The sequence below is a fragment of the Ictidomys tridecemlineatus genome, chromosome 15, assembly GCF_052094955.1.
Source record: "Ictidomys tridecemlineatus isolate mIctTri1 chromosome 15, mIctTri1.hap1, whole genome shotgun sequence".
Classification (NCBI taxonomy): domain Eukaryota; kingdom Metazoa; phylum Chordata; class Mammalia; order Rodentia; family Sciuridae; genus Ictidomys; species Ictidomys tridecemlineatus.
The window spans coordinates 27,654,693-27,674,326 of NC_135491.1; the positions used below are offsets into that span (position 1 = coordinate 27,654,693).

Sequence of the window (19,634 nt, forward strand, 5' to 3'; positions counted from 1 at the left end):
AGTATTTTTTTTTTATGAGTCTGTCCATTCTTACAACCACCTTGTGAAATAGGTACCATTATAAAATCCATGGATCAGATAAAAAGACTTGAGATTTCAGGAGCTTAGGCAATATACTCAAAGTCAACTGGTTGGTACTGGAACCAAAGTCCATAAGTCTCCAGAAGCATATTCTGAACCCACATGTTCACTGTATGGCCCCCAACTATAGCTTCGGCTTGTTTTACAAAATATTGGCCATGCTCTTGATGTACAGATCCAGACATTACCAACACACTGAAAGAGCAATGATAGAGTTAAATGGCAGTTTCTTTATATGGGGGCAGTTTGCTAGGGCCTTTCTGAAGCAACTGGGAAAGCAGGGTTGGAGCAGTCAGGGGCAGCACGAGAGAGGCCATGAGAGAGTGAGGAAAAGGCAGAGTGGCTGCATTCAACAGCACTTAACCGAGACCCGAGCTCAACTGCACTCAGTCCACAAATATCAGATATCATTTTCAATAAATATGTGGCAGACAGTCTTGTCAGCCTCAAGAGGTACTATTTTCACGCTGCCATTAAGCTTAACATTGCATAATAAATCAGAACCTCTCCTTCGATGGTATTTGCATAGTGAAAGAGAGAGAGAGAGTCAACAAGATGGGAGATTAAAATCCTAGGCAAAAGATTAATGCTGAGCCCTCTGTAGCAAAATCAACACCTCCACCTTGGGAGCGCTAGTGCCAGGTTCCCAGCGCAAGAAAAATACATGCAGGAGATGCAAGAGCAAGCCAAGAATCGCCTGAATTCATAGCTTCACCTAAAAACCCCGATCTGGGTCCTGAGGAAAGGGAGGACCCACAGTGTCTGGCTGACTTCGCTGGCTTTGTTCTGGATTGCTTGTGGATCTCATTTTACTTTTTACAAGAGCAATATTTCATGGAGGTTCAGAGTATAAACTCTGGAGTTTGGCACTCTGTGTGTCAAGCCCTCCTCTGCCATTTGACCTTGGGCAAGTTGTTTAACTTCCTAGACCCCTGAGTTCCTTCAATGATAAAGTTGGGGTATTATAGTGCCTACCTCGTAGGGCTATTGGAGTGGCTAAATGAGTTAATTATGTACCTGGTAAGTAGTAAGTGCTCCTGTCCGTTGTTATGATTTATCTTAATACTCCAATGTTAAGAAAAAAAAAGGTCTAATAAAAAAGCTAGTCAGTTTGAGACTAACTACCTGAAATGGATTGTCCATTCAAAATTGCATCTGGCTCCAAAGGAGGCATTGAAAACCAGTACTAATATGAAGTCATCTTCCAGAAGTTAACTTTGAGGAGAAAGTCTCCATGTTTACCCACCTAGTTTTTAAATTGGGGGTGGGGGCGGGGGAGGCAACAAAGAACCTGGTGAGAGATATCCTGCAACTGCTTCCAGCTCAAACTGAATTTTAGGAGGCCAAGAAGACCATAGCTATGCCATACAAGAAGAAGGAGGCCATACTTTTAGACTCACTACAGTTTGGATTTCAAAAGTGCCCCAAAGGTCCATGTGTTAAAGGCTTGGTGATGTTATTGGGAGGTGGTGTTGACTTTTAGGAGAAGAGGTCATATGGAGGGGTCTTAGGTCATTAGAGGCATGCCCTCAAAGAGGATGTGGGACCTGATCCTCTTTCTCTTGTCTCCTTATTCATGATGCAAGTGATTTGCTCTTCCACACTCTTCCCTCCAGGATGAGCTTCCCTCACCAAAGGCCCAAAGCCAAGGGGCTGCCAATCTTGGATGGAAACCTCCAAAACTATGAGCCCAAAGCAACTTGGAAGTCAATTGTCACAGGTGTTTCATTATAAAATGCAAAGCTAACACACCCACCTTTCTCACCACAAAGCTTATGTTATGCAGAATTGATTTGGGACCATCGCTTTGATCCTCTGAGCCAGCAACTCCCTGGGCCGATGGACTGTGCTCAGCATATACCTCCTGCCTCTGTTTCTTGACAAAGTGCCTTTTCTGGCCCTGCGCTTTCTTTGAGTTATTCTTCTTGCTGGTGTCTTGCTCCCATGACAAGGTGGCATTTGCTAAAAGCAAGACAATATCTGGGTCTTCCGGTTGGGTGATGTAAGATGGGGGGCTTTTATCTATGAGAATTTTCTAAGAGTAAAGAGACAAAATTAGATGGGCAGATGTCATCCATTTGCAAGAATCTCCCCAATATTTCTTCTAATGACCCCCAAATCACAACCTTGGTGATTCTACCCAGGAAATCCAGGAAAGATATTCTGAAGTTATTTCCCTGGGAGAAACAGTAGAATAGTCCACTATTACGTACTCTCTGGGACAGATGCCTCTGTACTCATGAGGCCCATGTGGGTCACCTACACTGGAGAATGCTGATTCCAGCTACATTTTACACCCATGTGTTAGATGATCCGCCTTTGCCTATCTTTGGTTGTGGAACTTCTCTGTTTGACACTAATGTATGTAAAACCAAGGTCACGTGCTTAAGTCTCTATTGCGTCCTCTTTTTACGTCCCCACTCCGCCTAGCTCAACAAAGTGTTTGCCACGTGCCTACTATGTGCCTGGCGAGGGGATAAACAGCAGAAATGCCAATGTAAAATGAGGCCGGTTCTTGTCCTTGACTGGGAGGAGATGGGAACATGCATACATCATTTCAGTGAAATGTGACAAGGATAAAGCACTGTCATTTCCAGAGAAGGGACACTTGACTCCCCATCTGGAGGTCCACGTAGTTGACGACCAACCTGAGTCTGTACAGGTGCTACAAAGGCAGAGATGAGGAATGGGAGGGACGGTGAGACTTGTGCGTGGAGGACCCAACATGGGAAAGATAAGGATGCCTGCAGAACACGGTTTGTTGTTAGGGTCGGGGGAAGGCGTCAACAAGAAGTTCAGGAGTACTTGAGTCACAGGGCTCAAAGTAGGAAGGGGATGGGAAACAACAGAGACCAAACCAAGGACCCATTGATGGACGGCTTGAGGTCAGTCCGGGAGGGGACAAATGTTCTAGAATTTCAAGCATGTAAGAATCCATTATGGAACCAATATTTTAACAGCTCTCTGAGAGCTGTAATAATAGACACATGGTGGTGGTGATTCTCGTGTTGCCTTCAGAAAGCGATAAAAGTGAACCTTTCGATCTAATCTTACCATGGCGCCTCTCAAAATGCGGGCATAGAGTGATCAGGAGGTGACTCAACAGGGCTCTAAATTCTTGAATGTGGGGAGTAAGTGAGAAGAGAGGTATGGGAACCCAAGATGCTTATGATGATTTCCAGATGTCTGGTCTGGGTGAGTAGGACCATATGATTAATTCCTAAATATCTGAAGTGCTGTTTTCTGGACTAGCATGCCCTTTTTCTCCATTCTTCACCTGGACTTCAAAACCACTTTTGTCTCTACTTTTTGCATGTCACTTAATATCCTTACCATGTACATGAAATTACTAGTGTACCCGGTCCTAGACCAGAATGGGGGTGCTTGAGCTAAAGACTCTCTTATATTTGAATTTCCCACATGCTTTGTATATAGAAGACACACAGTGAATCTTTGATGAGTGAATAAAATGTGACTAAATGGAGGTCACTTTATTCTTTATCACTTCCATCATCACACCCATCGCAGCTCAAACTAGGTAAACAGGGGGAAGATTCAGAGCAACAGAGCAAACCCATACCCACCGCTAGAACAATTTTAAATTTATTGTTTGGATCAAGAGTAAAGGTCAGGAACATCATCTCCATGGTCAGAGATTCTATTTTATTTTTCCCACAAGGGCAGAACACCTATAAAACTCACACGGATCCCTCCTCCATGCTTATTTATGGCTCTAACTCTAAATGGATATCCTTCTCTCAATGTCAACCCAACAGGGGACCCAGCTCTCCAGTGGACTGGCGCAACATCCCCATATCTGAGAATTTTCCCACCCAGAAATGAGATCTCTCTTTCCCTACTCACCCAGTGTTAGTTATACCTTCATTCTCCTTAGAGAGACATTGGCTTCGGCCATTGCTTTGACCGAGAAAGGCAAGATTGCAATTGAAAACTTCATTACATTAAACATGGCAATCACGCTAAATGCCTGAAGAACAAAAGAGAGACACAAGGGTTTAGGAGGGGAAGCTGCGTTGACTCTAAACTATTCTATCCATGGGGGTTAAACTTACTGAGATAAAAAATGGTAGCACAGTTGGGATTCACAGAGGAACATTTTGGTTTTTTCATTTCATGGCTCAGAAACCATGGGTTTAGAAAATTAGGGACGGTGGAATCCTCATCTATGTTGCTTCTGAATTTTCACCATAATGGTAGGAAGTGTATCCCCTTGTCTCTGTTGAACCAGAAGGGAGGCCTTTTAACCGAATACTTCTGGAAATCTCCATCCACACCACATTCTTATTTAAGTCTAGACCATTCCATCAAAGCCTGTGCAGATTTTCCTAGGTCATTCTCTGCTCTTTGTTCTTCAGGGGCATCTGATCCTTTGGGACTAAAGGTGCCCTTCTCCACACCACACATAACCCCAGGGATGGAAGTGGTAGCTCCCCAGAAGGACCTGCTGACTTGACCTTTGCTCTCCTGCTCCCAGGGCCTGGCCTCTGTGCCCTGCCTCCCCCCCCCACACACACACACCAGATTTGAGAGCTTTTGTTCTACTGCACTTTCCCCCCAAAAGTCACCTCCTGTCTTCCTTGGGTTATTGCTCTCTGAATCTTACCTAGTAGGTAATTAATACGGGTGAATGAAAACAAGTTACCTCCCTTCTCTGGGTACCCCAGGGGTGCATGATCTCATCTCTGAGACTTCCATCTTCTCATCTGTCTGACTTCTAATTAGCAGCCTCTCTCTAGCCACCCATTTTAAAAATTAATAACACAACTTCCTTCACCAAATCCTAAGTGATGCTGCCTGCTTATGAATGGGCCCCATGGACAGGGCCCCGGGCTTCAACTAATTCTGCTTACTTTGCTAAGAGGATGATGAAGGATGCTCCTATCACATCTCATCCTAAATACACCCCCAAAGCAATTCTCTCAGGTCCCAAAACACCACCTTGGCTCTGGAATCCCGGGCCTTCGTTGACAGAGCACCTGGGCTGTCTGACATGACCAAAAACGTCTGAGCTGACCTCCTACTGACATGGTCCTAGCAAAAGAAGCAACTGCAAGCGACTCTGAATCCAAAGAAATGAGAGTTTTGCATTCAGAGAATTTGGTTTGAGTCTAAATTTTTTTAAAAAAACCATCACAATAGAAAATATTAACTATATGCACTTAATTTGGTTTCAAATTGATTTTCTTGATGTGCTATTGCTGGAGGAAAAACAAGTTGGGATCATAGAAAGCAGGTACAATAATTGGGCAGTGTTCTCATCAGCCATCAGTACATCACTGCCATTGAGTTCAGCTTTGGGTTCAAATCCCTTTGGGTTCAGAAAGGAAACTGGGTATGAGCTATTACCTGCCAAAGAACTTGAGAAAATAAAAGCATCTCTCCCTCTCTCTCTCTCTCTCTCTCTCTTTCTCTGCCTCTCTCCCTCTCTCCCTAACCCTTGTTTACTTTCCTCCAACTACTTGTCCTGAAGACATTTCCTTTAATATCTTTGTTGCTTTTTTTCTTTATTTAAGGCAAGGGCTATTTTCTCTCTGGCTCTGTGTTTCTTTACCTTCGAAGGCTCAGGTCTATTGTAAAAAGCAAGCTCATCTCACATTCATCCTGGCTCCCCCCTGAGGCTTGCAACCCACTTTTGCCTGGCCCATGGTTAGACTCAGGCTAATAAGAACAGCAAACACTGATACAGCACTTAAGGGCCAGGGGTGATTCTGCATGCTTTGTATAAAATGACTTTTTCAGTCCTCACAACTGCACTGATAGGGACGATTAACCTCCTCTTAAAAGTTAATAAAAACCAAGGCAAGATAAGTTCAAAGATTTGCCCTAACTCATAGCTAGGAAGTAGTGGGCAGACCCGGCTCCTAAGTGGGATGGGCTCAGAACCCAACACTGCCTTTCCCAAGACCTCCAAGTCCTTTGACCCAGAGAATGTTCTCAAATTCTCCCTCTTGTAGTATACAGTATAGGAATAATACATCCAGGTGCTATTTTGGTTTCTTATCTTTTCTCCAGACGTAAAATTATATCCCACTGTTAACTAGTTCCCCTGCCCTGCCATGAACAGAGGGTAAGGATCATGGTTAGGATCTCCTGGAATCCTGGTCCCTTTGGACTGGATTCGGGCCTAGTAGCCTATTGTGACTGGGGGCTCTGAGGCCAGGGTCCAACAAAGGTGGGAAGGGGCTTGCCAGGGGCCAGGTACAGAAGAGGCCAGGTCTAGAGATGTTCTTACCACAGGGGCGGTGAGGTTGCGCCTCAGGAGGATGTGGCATGAGAAGGTCAGTACAATGGCTATGGTGGACACAATGGGGGCCAGGGCTGAGTTTCCACTCTGGACATATCCAGCTTTTTCTAGCAATTTTCTTTCCCTCTTTCTGATATCTGTGAAACAGAGAGCAGTCTGAGGTGGCCTTGTTTTGTATGTCAAGCACCAACAAAAAGACACGTCTCCGTGCCGCCTGGTCCTCCGCCAAATGAGGGTCAGTGATTCCAGTGGTACAGAAGCCCCAGACCAAACCCAGCAGGGATGTGAAGCCAGAGTCGGTTGCCATAACTGGATGGTTTCCAAGGTCCCTTCCTGTCCTGTGACTCTATGTGTCAAGAGTCACAGGCTCAGATGCCTACGGGGCCAAGGCAAGGGCTGTAAGTGACAGGAGTGAGGAGGGGGTGAGCCCAGAGGGAATGTGACTGAATGAAGAGCCCAGACCACAGTGAGCGCCTGGGAGCCCAGTGTTTCCTTCAGCTCTTCTGAAGTTCGAGGTATGGACCTTTATGAGCTATTTTCCTACTTTTATATGTTGGGAACTCATTGAAAAAAAAAAGTTTATAAATATTGCCGGCCCAGAGACTACCAGACCCTGGTGTCCCCAACCTGCCACCAACACTCAAAAGAGTATTTTTCCCTTTCATAAGTCTGCAAGGTACCCAGAACTCTGCACTGCTCACAAATTAAATCCAAACCATCTTCCCCTGGTGTTTAGAGTTCTCAGCTCCAATTTCAGCCTCATCTGCAAAAGCCCTTTCACATCGATTGTGCAACGGCCGAGGCTGTTCTTACTGAGTGCTCTCTGCAAGCCAGGTGCGCCACTCGATGCTTCACAGCCCCATCTCTTTAGGTTCTTGTCACCACCCTGACGAGAGGCTATTATGAGGCCCTTTTGACAGGAGAGGACACACTCTTAACAAGCTAACCAGCTTGCCTTTTAAGAGATGGAGGAAGAATCGGAACCCACTTCTACTGGGATCCAGAGCTTTGCTACCCATGTGCCCTTCCACCCCAGAACATCCACTTTCCCCAAGCATGCACCTGCATCTCCACCCCCAGGATGTGGCTCCCACCTGGGGAAGCCCCAGATCTCTGTGTGTCCACATCCTTCCTGTCCTCTGCCAGGAAGCCTTTCCTGACCTCCCCACCTGGTGTGCTTCCCCCCAGGAGCTCCATGCAGCTTCTCTCAGATCTCCCTGGAGCATGTCCCCTTTTTATCTTATAGAATAATCAATTCTGGTGCTCACTCATCGAACAAACTTTAATTCAATGCTTACTATATGACAGGCATTGCATTGGGTGCTAGGGAATAGAGGAATAAATAGGGTCTTGGCCCTCTTCCGGTGGGGGAATATCAACAATAAAGAAAGAAACAATTGAATAAGATAATTATAAATTGTGTTGAATGATCTCAAAGAAATGACCAAGGTAGAGTGATGAAGAGGCATTGGTAGAGCACAGACATGTTTAGGGCTCCGGTCCAGAAGGCCTCTTTGAGTCAGTCACATGAGAAGAGACCTAAAATCCAATCAGAGTCACTGTGAACATATAAAAGAAGGGTTCCAGGCAGGAAAAAATAGCACGTGCAAAGATCCTGAGGTATGAGGGATGTGAGACACTTTGCTTTAGAAACAGAAGGTTCAAAATCTGCACTAAAATGTGGTGAGGTCAGAGTGTTCACCAGGGACAGATCAAGTAGGACCCAATAACCTATAAGGAATTTGGACGTAATTCAGAACATCTAAATTTGAAAAAATCAAAGTGTGTTAAGAAACCACTAAAGAGTTTCCTGCAGGACCTAATTGGCATTTTTGAAAGGTCACACTGGTGCATAATGTTTTGAGGGGGAAAGTGAAAATCAGGAGGGGGGCACAACTAAATCTCCCCGCCACAGCCCAGGAGAGGAGACTGGCTTGAACAGGAGTGGCAGTGGGGTGGAGCGAAGCAGATGGATTCCGGGTATATTCTAGAGATGGAGCCAACAAATTTGGGACTGTTTTAATCTCAGAATCCGAAACCCTTTGCCTGATCATTTGTGTAACTCCCATGGTCTTACACATAGTAGGAATTTGATTTTTTTTTTAAATTAAACTGATTTGAGTTAAATTGAGTTGAGCTGAAAATGGAACGAAACTTAATGAAACCAAATTAGATTGTGTTGAGGTGAGTTCAGAAGGTGAAGAAGCCTGTCTGTGGCCTCAAAGAGAGTCCCGTAGGATGGCCGATGTCCCCATCAGTGACACTTTCTTCAGCAAGCTCAGAAGCAGGTTTTTCTAAAGCCCTTCCCTGATGTGCATACCCACAGCTTCAGCCCCAATTACACGCTGATGCAAAAGTGTCATCGTAGATCCAGAGAGTCGATTGTAACAGTGATTCAGACCATTAATTGGCCAACCACCTGAGTCCATGTCAGCAGTTATGGAAATGTCCCTGCAATTAAGATTTGCATTTATATTTGATTGAAATAGTTTTTAATATCATCTTTTAAAAAAAAAAACTAAAAATGCATCCTCAAATCTGCCCAAGAAATGTTGAGTCAGTGGGCCATTCAAACACAAAGCGGATGCAGGTGAGATTTGTGGGTGTGTGAGTGTGAGTGTGTGTGTGTGTGTGTGTGTGTGTGTGTGTGTGTGTGTGTGTTTGTAGATTTCTTATAAATCAAAGAAATAGCTTGAGGCAGCTCCTCGATTGCTTACAATGTTAGTGGATTATTTTTGTCAAAGGTACTGGTCATGCCAGGATCCCGTGCCCCAGTAAAATCACAACCATATGTTGCTCACCCTTGGATTCATCACAACAGATGCCTGGCTCTCTTATAAAGATTATAAAACCTCCATAATCCTTGGGAAAAATCCTTGAACCTGCAGAGCATCTCAGGGGGTTCCCTCAACTCACTTCTGCAAGGCCTGGCCCTGGGAACCTTAGAGAACTCCCTAGAAGAACACATTCTACAGGGTAAGTGGTTCTCTCAGCAGTTTCTCGCCCTACCTCGAATGGTGTTCGTAAAAGATCTCTCCCAGGCGTACATTTTAATCAGCTTGATGCAGGTCAGAAACTCATTCATTGTCTGAACGCGCTTGTCTGTCACCGAAATTGCTGATCTTCGGAAAGCTGAATTGAGCCTAGCCATAAACATCTGAAAGCAAGGTATAAACACTGTGTTCGGGAAGAATTGCTGAGTTGCAGTTGGCCTAAACATTTAGGGACCGGAGCACAAGTGCCAGGAAAAGTTCTGAGAAGTTGGCTGAGCTTCTCAGGAGATTTGGCAGATGTCCTTCCCTGGAGATTTGGCAGATGACCTGGCCTTGGGGGGAAACCGCTGGGGATCAGGCAGGTGATACACCATGAATTGCCAGGATGCAAGGGGGAGTGTGCTGGGGACTTTGGCAAACTGAAGGAGCATGCTCCTTTTCCCCCCAAAGTATTCAAATTCAAGTTCTTCAAAAACTACACTGTGCCAGCAAAAGAAATGAAGCCTTCTATCCAATTCCATGAGCGCAAGTGCAAATGTACAGCGAGCGGCTCCCATCGCAGAGGTCTGCCATTACCTGGATAGGGATGAATATGATATACACGAATATCCCGATGAGAGCTGTGGGTCCCAGAATGAAATAGGCGTACACCGCACAAACGGCCATTAGGATAGGGATGGTGGCTGGCAGGGGACAAAACAAGGCAGCTTCAAACAAAGAATAGCTATCACTTGATAGTATATTGAGAACCTGGAAAGAAAGCACATGGGTTCAGGCTTGGGGAAGGGTAACTCAAACATCTCCTCAACTGAGGGTTTTCTGAAAGGCTAATGGGGCAGGGCACCTGATGAGCTTTGGGGTCTCGTTCCGGTATGACTTTGGAGAAGCCAGTCTTTTAGGACTGAGAATCCCAAAGAGGAATGAATGACTTAAAGGGTAATAGAAACTGCCGGGTGCAGTGGTGCACGCTTGTAATCCCAGCGGCTGGGGAGGCTGAGACAAGAGGATCTCGAGTTCAAAGCCAGCCTCGGCAATGGTGAGGCGCTAAGCAACTCAGTGAGACCCTGTCTCTAAATAAAATACAAAACAGGGCTGGGGAGGTGGCTCAGTGGTCAAGTGCCCCTCAGTTCAATCCCGGGTAACCCCATCACCACCACCAAAAAAAAAAAAAAGAGTAATAGAACCATCTAGGAGCCTGCTGGAGAGACTGCTTGCTGCCTACTCTGTATCTGTTTGCCCTTCTTAGGCAGCAGAGTTCAGGCAGCATGGCGCCCAGCTAAAAGACTACATTTCCCAACCTCCTTGGTGGAAGGGGTGACCTTGGGAAGGGCATGGTGAGACACCAGTCAAAGTGTGTCCTGGGATGTTGGGATGGGTTCTCAAGAGGAACCAACCCAACTTGGAAGACACACCCCTTTTCTTTTTCTCTCCTTCTTCCTACCCACTATCTGAAACATGGTTGGGATGGCTGGGATCTCTGGAGTCTATCCTGCACCACGGTGGGAACTACATGCTAAGACAGCCACCAAGAAAAGAGAAGGATCCTGAAATCCTCCTGCCAGCCCTGGATCGCCCTCTTGCAGACTCCTTTTAAATGGTGAAATAAATTCATCTTGGTTAATCCACTGTGATTTGGGGGTTTCTGTTACTTTCAGAATCTGATTATGATTGATGTGGGACTCTTTGAACACACAGGAAAGAGCAACTGTAAGAGCCAAGCAAGCCCTTTCTCTTAACTCACACCACCTGGGGTTCCCTTGATGAGGAGAATTTTTCTTGAGATCAGCGGCAAGGATTTTATTGCTGAGGATTAAGGGCTTAAGAAAATGTCAGCTCTGAAGTACAACAGGCATGGTTTTCATTATGGCTTTGGCATCCCAAATGCTACACAACTGGGATTATTGGATCCACCCATCAATCAATTTTATTGAATACCTAGGGTTGTGCTCTTCATTGAAAACCAAAGGGATAAGAATGAAGTCACCCCTGAGGCCTGTCCCAGCTATAATTAGGAAGTCACCCAATTCTCCTTTCTCTGAACTTTTCCCATGTCTTAAGTCCCCACCCCCTCTGAGATGCAACATATGATGGACAGGACACGGATGATCAAAAGAAAGGCTAGTGCTCCGTCCAGACCTCTCACACATGTTAAAAACTCAAGAATGAATTTTCCAAAAGTAGACTCCTTCTGGACAAGCTTACCTCGCCAACAGAGAAGTGTGTCAATGTCTTGAAGGACACCAGGTTTTCGAAAACCAGGGTGGAGAGGGCCACCTTCAACCGGATCGCCGTGCGGTAATTTATGGCCCAGGCCAGGGCCCAAAAGAGGACCTTGGTCACCTCGGTGGCAAAAAGGGCCATGCACAGGCTGATGCCAACCCAGACTTTCCCGGAGGAGCTCTCGGTGTGCTGGAGGATTTGGTGAATGAGAACCGTCTGTAAAACAGCGCGGTGGAGAGAGGAGAGGGCCACTGGGGGTGGAGGTTGGTATACGAGGCCTCAGATAATGTCAGCAAGCAGACTTTATGAGGCAAACTTTTTAATTAATTTCAGTGGCTGCTGCGCTCGACAAGGATTAACTTTATGAAAATTCGCCCCCGAGGAGCACAAAGATAATGACAATGTACTAAACCCACCAGTTCGTAGAGAAAGTAACTAGTGACATGCTTTGCCCAGCTGGGGACCTAGGAGACAAGGCAGAAGAAGGGTTGCCCCCACTCACCGGCCCAATGGCTGACATGATGATGCACAGGATGTTGGCCAAGATGTCCATCAAGACACGCGTCCTCTGGAACTTCCAGGCCACTTGGCCCAGGGAGGCCTTCTCGGGACCCACCCTTTCTACCTCTTTATCCCAAAGGATTCGAAACCTGCGATGAAAGAACAGAAAAGAGATTGGCATTGCCATCTAAAACTGCTCTGGTGGGCACACCCTGACAGGGGGTACCACACAGCCCTGGTTCTTGGGAGCAGTGCTTTGCCTTCAGACAAGCAGCATGGATTCACCTTCTTCTTTGCCTGGGCAGGTGGCCTACAGGAGGGGCAGAGGGCAATGCCTAGACAGGGCTGAACAGCTGGCACCTGGACACACTCTTGCCCTTTGTTTGTACTGCCTCCTGGCCAGCTCTTCTCCAGGGCAAAGAAGACTGTCCACTTCAAAGATCTGGAAGACCAGCGTGACAGGAGAGTGGCATGTGAATCAAGAGGCTGAGAGGCACAGCTAGGCCACATCTCCCGGGACCTCACAGCCTCCACAAGGAGATTAGATTGTATTCCAATCTCAAGTGCAAGAGAAGCCATCCCAGGTTTTTAAGCCACTATAACAGGACCATTTCACTTATCTAAAAGATCGCTCAGCTGCTGTGAAAGCTATGGATTATTGGAGGAGCAAGGGAAAGGTAAGGATCCCACAGTAGGAGACTGTGGGCATCCAGGTGGGAGGTGCACAGTTCAGTAGTGGGTGCAAAGAAAGGTGGAAGGGAGCGACAGCAGGTCTCACCCATGAATTAGAGGTGGGCGGAATGGAGAGGGGAAACCAAGGATGGATCCCAGTTTCTTGGATTGACCAACTGTGTGAAGGAAGTTTAAGGAGTCAGGGAAAAGAGGAAGAGGAGAAGGTTGCCAGGTTGGGATGAGATCACTAATGCAGCTTTAAGCACTTGCCTAGCACGTGCAAGGCCCTGGGTTCAATCTCCAGCATGCGCGCACACACACACACAGAATTCAGATTTGGATGTAGATGCTTGTGAGTCACCCAAATGACACTGTCTGGTGTCATGCTAGGTGTGCAGATTCAGAATCTGGAAGAGAGGCCAGGACTAGAGATGGATACATCACTGAGTAGCCCGAATGTGCTTGGTGTCTAAGCTTTTGAAACAGAAGACAGCAGAGAAGAGGATCTAAGATGATGTGGGGTAGATGGAAGGGCACAAGAAAAATGAGAGTCAGGCCAGAGAGCTGGAAGGAAAATCCAGTACTCCACAAACACCGGTTCAGCCCTTTTCTCTCAGTGCTGCCTGGCAACTTTCTCCAGACAGTAGATTCTATCTAGAAATTACCACTAGCTGAGATGGCTTCAGGGCAGAGATGAGCAGAAGCACCATTCTAGAAGCAATGGCAAGGCTGCAACTAACATGCCCAGCCCTTTGAGTGTTTACCCCAAGCTAAGCCCTGCCCTTTACCCCCATGTGGCCAAAGACAGGGTGACTTCCAGGAGATAAAAATCACAGGGGCCTTTGAGAGAACTTCTTCCTTGTTGAAGACATTCTTGGTTATCAGAACTATAGTGTTCAATGCAGCTGGTGGAAAGAATAAAAGTGGAGTCTCTGTGTGCACAAGTCTTCGGGCATTTCCAACTGAAAAGAGCAAAGTGATGAACAACTACAGAGTATGTTTCACTTTTTTCCTTAAATGTAAAAAGCACAACCTGTGGGTGGGGAGGAAAAAGAAGAGGCATTGCCCTGTCGCGGATGATGGCACAGGACATGTTTCATCAGAGTAGGAAGATTCTGGAAAGGACCACATCAACATTTTAACAGTGTTTAACCTCTGCGGTGGGAAGCAAGAATACGCTAGGGATACTTGGCACTGCTTAAATTTTGTTGCTTTAACATTTTTATAATGAATATGAATTAGCTTGGACCAATGACAATTCCATTTTTACAAGTCAATATGTCAAATACTGGTGGTCACGTTGGGTTCAGCCTAGGTGCCTTTTGTGATACAGAAGTCCAATAATGGTTTCTAAAATGAAACACAACACAATGCCAGGAGCTGTATGCAGCAGCCTGGCAGGGCCACTAACATCCAGCAAAGCAAGTTTCCAGCCACCACCTTTGTTCTACAAAGGAGCTGAAGGATCTGAGCCTCAGACTGGAGCTCTCCAACCAACTCTGCCCAACCCTCACCTCCCCTGAGGCAAGAAGGGCAGGCAGTCAGCCCAAGTCTCAGAGAGCAGCCACTGAGCAGGATCACCAGCTGCTGTGTGCATCAATTCCATACAGGGGAAATGGAGGCACCCAGAGGGGACCCCAAGACCCCTTCCTAGGGTGGGCACCTCTCCCCAGGTGACGGAAGCAAATTCAGGTACCTTCTGGCGTTGGTGTCAGATGAGTCATATGGTGACAGCGGGGGCAGGGTGTCCACAGTCAGCGTGTGCCTGTACCCTCTAACCATCAATGGTGTAAGCCAGGAGAATGTGGCAAAGGAGAGCAGCCCTGCATCGTCTACCGGGTTGGATGCCAACCTACAGACAAATGCAATACTCAGTGTTTCTGGGTGTTGGGGTCATTGTCCTGGCCTCCTGGTTCGACTTAGTAACCACAATAATAACCACAGCCACACTTAGAACCTGGGACTTGCATTCATTAACCCTGGGGCCAGTTTATACAAGCGCATGAGAGACATTATTAAATTTTCAGGAATTTTGCAAGTCAATTACTAAACGCAGCCAATATTCAAAATTAAGTTACATAAATTTAAATAAATTATCCAAAAGACAAAGGTGGCTCCACACTCAGATCTCATCACTTCCTAATTATGTTACTATTATCTGTTTTCTTGAAGTTATTTGCATCTATTTATCATCTTTATACTGGGAATACCATGGGATGGGATGGTACCGGGTATCTCTTCCCAACTTCATATTCAATAGCATCAAAATTGACCATGGTAGAGTAATTTACATAACAATAATTGATAAGTGTGATAAACCAATGATTATTTTTTTCAGTGAAATGGTTGTTGAACTCATTTTGCCAAAGCTTGAGCCTCACGATCATCTCATGGGAAGAAGGGCACTTGTCACGTTTGACAAATGAGGAAATGAGAGACCCATTAGTTGACCATCAGAGGGGTCAAGCACCCGTCTTTTGCTTTCCAGGGGACTGGTAAAGTCCAGAGCAGGGCATGCCACAGAGGGCAAGGCGTCCCAAGAAGCTAAGAGCTGAAGGGAAACTCTGGGCTTATTATGAGGACTGAGGGCACCGACACAAAGTGCTACCTAAGTATGACCTAACAGATAGAGGAGAGAGACAGGGAAGGCAAAGAGGGCAGGAAGAAGAAATGGAGAGGAGCAGGAGGAAGAGGAGGAAACTGAAGAGAAAGAGGAGGAAGATGAAGAGATAAAAGGAAGAGGAAGGGAAGAAGAAAAGAAGGAAGAGGAAGAAGAAAAGACAGGAAAGAAGGAAAAAGGAAATGCGCCTAAGAAAGAAGAAGAAGAACCAATGTTTTTGCCCTTGAGGAATTAACCGAGTAAGGCAGAATAAAAGTCAAAGACACAGAGCATTAGCCACCAATTACTGAATGTTAGCTGTATCCCAGATGCCCGAGCTCTACATTGTGAAGAGGGTTCCAAGCAAGCTCAGGCTGGCAGTGTCCCCTCTCAAATGCACACTGTGTCTACTCACCATTATTTCAGAGCTTTCTCAGGTGCACCCGCGTGCAGCCCATTATTGCAGGGTGTTCATTCCCCCCAGGGTCAAACCTGAACTAAGAGTGTGTTAGACCTTGGGTCAATGCTCCCACCTCACATCCTTTGGGTAGGAGCTTGGACCCTTCTCAGGAGTCGAGTCCCCCTCGCCTACACCAGTGGCCCATTCCATGTTGCCTTTTATTCCTTCCCTGTCTCACTCTCCCTAAATCTATATCCCTGCTTCTTGGAGGGTGGAGTGGCCAATTAGCCCCATTGCCCCTATCCAACAGCCAGCCAAGCCCAGGAGCACAGTCACCTTGCTGGGCAAGGGATGCCTAAGACCAGATGAACTACCCCCAACTAACTCAGCCCAAGTTGCTTTACTTTATGGGCCACCCATAAAATTATAAGCTAAATACGTGGCAATTGTCTTAAGCCACTAAGTGTTGGAGGAAGTTTGTTAAAAAAGTAAAGGCTGTCTCCAGGCAAGTTATTTAACCTTTCTTGTGCCTCGATTTCCTCTCCTATCAGATAAAGACAATACCAGTACCTCCAGGGTGGTTATGAAGAGTGAATGAGATGTTTGCAAAGCACTTGTGCAGGTCCTGGAACATGAAAAGCTCTCTTTTAATGTTTGCTCTTGATTCCCCTTCATCAAAGGACAGGAGGAGACAGGAATTGGGTGATCAGGAAGAGGGTACATGTGCAGATGGGTGGATGAACAAAGGACAAACATGCAGAGCAGCACATTTTGGGGGAGGAGGGCAGTGCCCACTCTGCTCATGGGCTCACAGCTGTCCCTAGGTAAGATCCTATCCTGACTCCACTTCAATCCTCCTCCGGACTTACCTTGCATAGGGACGCACCGGAATCATGGTCTTCAGGCTGGGGTCATATCTCTCTGAAAAGGACCTCCGCTGGCCTCGCCGATCCAGATCAGAGATAAGATAGGGTCCTTCCCCAACCATCATGAGGGCTCTCTGGACCCCTAGGCCAAAAGCCTAGGGACACTTTTACTCTGTGGCAGAAAGATGGGGAAGGCTCACTGAGAAATGAAGACGTCTGGAATAGTCAGACAGCTTCTACTCAACCCAGACCTGGTCCCCTGCATTGACCCCACAGACCTGGTTTTACCAACTCAACATCCACATTTATGCAGGAATAGGACCCAAAGCCTCACCACATCCCGTAACTCCATCCTGATACCTCCTTCTTAGTAAGAGCATTTTGCTCCTCTTCTTTTCCCCTGTTGGGTTGAGTGGGAGCCAAAAAACTCCTACTGTGAATTTTCTGGTAGAAACCAGGCTGAATCCCAGCCTGGAAAAAGTAATTTCTAAGAAACTGGGTTTGCACTCTTAGCATGATCCAAAGTGAGAGTTTTCACACCCCACACACCCTTTATTATCCCCTTTACCTGGATACCTACTGATAAGAGAACTTCAACCTCTCAGGACCAGCCCCATCTGGGCAGACCCACATTTTCCCCATTTCTGTGGCCCCTGCCCCCAATGGAATCAAACAACCCAGTTGGAGAGGACACTTTTCAATGTGATATGTCCAGTCCACAAACCAAACACCTCATTCTCTAATCTCCTAAGCACTTCAATCGCTTCTTTTCCTATGTTGAGTTGCTTGGGAGCTTAAAAGCTACTCTTGCTTTAGGATCCCATGACATTCCTCTCCCCATATCCTAGAAATAAATTCTCCTTTTATTTTGTTTAACCTCACCTCTGTTAAGTTGGTTCCTGTCACTTGCAATCAGAAGCTTTAATATTATATACACAAAGGAGTCACACCCCCATGAGTTCTCTCCATAAGTTGGAATATGCCAATTCCCACCAAGGTATTAAACATAACAGCATGGCAGAGCTGGGAGTATCCTCGGATGCAAACTTTTCCAAAGTCCTTATTCTACAGAAAAGGAAACAGAGGTCCAGAGAGAGGAAAGATGTCCTCCAGTGTTATATGGAGAAGAATGTCACCATCTCATCTGGGGCAGTCTAGAAACAAGGGAAACTGAGACTCCCTACTTTCTGCAATAACCTTGGGAAATCCCTTGCTTATATTACAAGAGGTACTTCTCTGGGAAAATATGATGGTGGTTTTTTTTTTATTAAAAAATATTTTGAAAATCAAAATGTCTTTATCACAAAAACACAAATTCTCCAAAGTGGAAACTGAAGCCTTGTAGTCAGCTGGAAGAGGAGGCACATGCAGTAGATCTGCTCAGAATTTCTCCAGTCATTCAGTTAGTGAATTCTCATTGCCTGTATACCACAGACCCAGCTTCTAGATTCCCGATTCAATCGGAAAAGTCAAAGTTACCAATCAAACTCACTACTGCTTGCGTGTACCCTACTCTGTACTCCACCCTCGGTTTACACCAACTAACCCTGAGCACCAGCCCAGCTGAGAGTCTCAACACTCCCCAAACGAAGTGCCAACTCCTCCTTCCTTGGGGTCTTTGTACTCCCCACTGCCACCATTGGAACAATCTCCTATTCCTCCCTTCCCTGGACCAACTCCTGCTCAGCCATCAGGGCTCATTTCAGACCCATCTTTTTCCGGGAAAACTTCCCCACTTACTCTTCTATTTACCCAAACAGACTATGAGCTTTCATGTCAGTCTCTTTCACAGCTATATTTCTCACCTGGCCCAGTTCCCACGTGTACTAGATGTTCAATACATATTTGTCAAATGGATCACCAGTGATGAGTAAGACAGTAGTCTAGGACAAATCGCCCCACAAGGAGAAATTAATACACAATATCACACAGTATAATGTGAACCTCAGTATTATATTAGCCCTAGGGGAAAAAAATACCATAAAAGAGGGTTAAAGAAGTTTTAATTAAGTTAATAGAATGGAATAGTAAATAATAGATTAACCCACCCCCCAAAAAAGATAGGCAAGTAAGAACAGAGAAAGAAAAACAGAAGGAATACATAGAAAACCAATAGCAAGCCAATAGATTTAAACCCAACATTATAATTATTGCGTTAAATGTTAAAGGACTAAATATTTTAGTTAAAAAAACAAAGATTGTCAGACAAGGTGGAAAAGCAAGATCCAATGATGTGCTGCCTACAAGAGGTGTATTTTAAATATAAAGACATGAGTGGTTGAAAATAAAAGGCTAGAAAAAGAAATTCCATACTAACAGTGAGAAGTGATTAGATGTATTTATGATCTTCAAATAAGGAAGGATTTCTTAAAGAAAATTCAAAAAGTAAGTCATAAGTTTGAAACTATAGATGTCTGTTCATCAGAAGGCACAATGTTTAAAAGATTTGCTGGTATAAATGTGATGCATTTAATTATAAAGAATTAACATGCAGAAATCAAAGCATTTTCAATACATTAATAGCAAAAAAACACAATCAATTAAAAAAGTGAGAAAAAGATAGAAATAGGCAATTGATAGATGAGTCAAATAAACACAAGAAAATGTGTTCAATTTCTAAGTGCCAGGGAATTGTGGATTAAAACCAAACTACAGTAATAACCATGTGTCATTCTTCAAATAGGCAGTATTAAAAAGCATAAAAATTTCACATACTAACCCTTAAATCATGATGGTGGGGCTATAAATTGAACAACTAATTTGTAAAGCAATATGGCATTACCTGGTCAAGTTAAAGATTGTCTTACTAACAAAGCTACCTTATCCTCCCTGGATATGGACATGGCAGGGGAAATTCTGCCTGTCCAAGCAGTCATATACAGAGTGGCCACAAACTTTGCAAGATCTTTTTCATTTTCCTCACAATTCTCTAGCCTCTCTTCTCTCATACTTACTGGGGTCAACACGGAAGTTAATCTAAAAAAAACACAAGGAAACAATCCACAGAGATTCTAATCTCATACAAAAAATATCTTTA

At 45.3% G+C, this 19,634-nt stretch overlaps 1 protein-coding gene across 1 annotated transcript in view; it reads right to left on the reverse strand.

Annotated features, from left to right (window-relative positions):
• Positions 1 to 19,634, reverse strand: part of Abcc12 (ATP binding cassette subfamily C member 12) — a 77,649-nt gene that overhangs the window by 43,395 nt on the left and 14,620 nt on the right. The window contains exons 2-10 of the mRNA XM_021720728.3: positions 16,601 to 16,769; positions 14,429 to 14,584; positions 12,062 to 12,209; positions 11,542 to 11,775; positions 9,916 to 10,089; positions 9,356 to 9,503; positions 6,335 to 6,483; positions 3,962 to 4,069; positions 1,838 to 2,116 (exon numbers count right to left, since the gene is read on the reverse strand). Coding sequence (XP_021576403.3) covers positions 1,838 to 2,116; positions 3,962 to 4,069; positions 6,335 to 6,483; positions 9,356 to 9,503; positions 9,916 to 10,089; positions 11,542 to 11,775; positions 12,062 to 12,209; positions 14,429 to 14,584; positions 16,601 to 16,722 — 1,518 coding nt within the window. The 5' untranslated portion in view covers positions 16,723 to 16,769. The remainder of the gene's footprint in view (positions 1 to 1,837; positions 2,117 to 3,961; positions 4,070 to 6,334; positions 6,484 to 9,355; positions 9,504 to 9,915; positions 10,090 to 11,541; positions 11,776 to 12,061; positions 12,210 to 14,428; positions 14,585 to 16,600; positions 16,770 to 19,634) is intronic.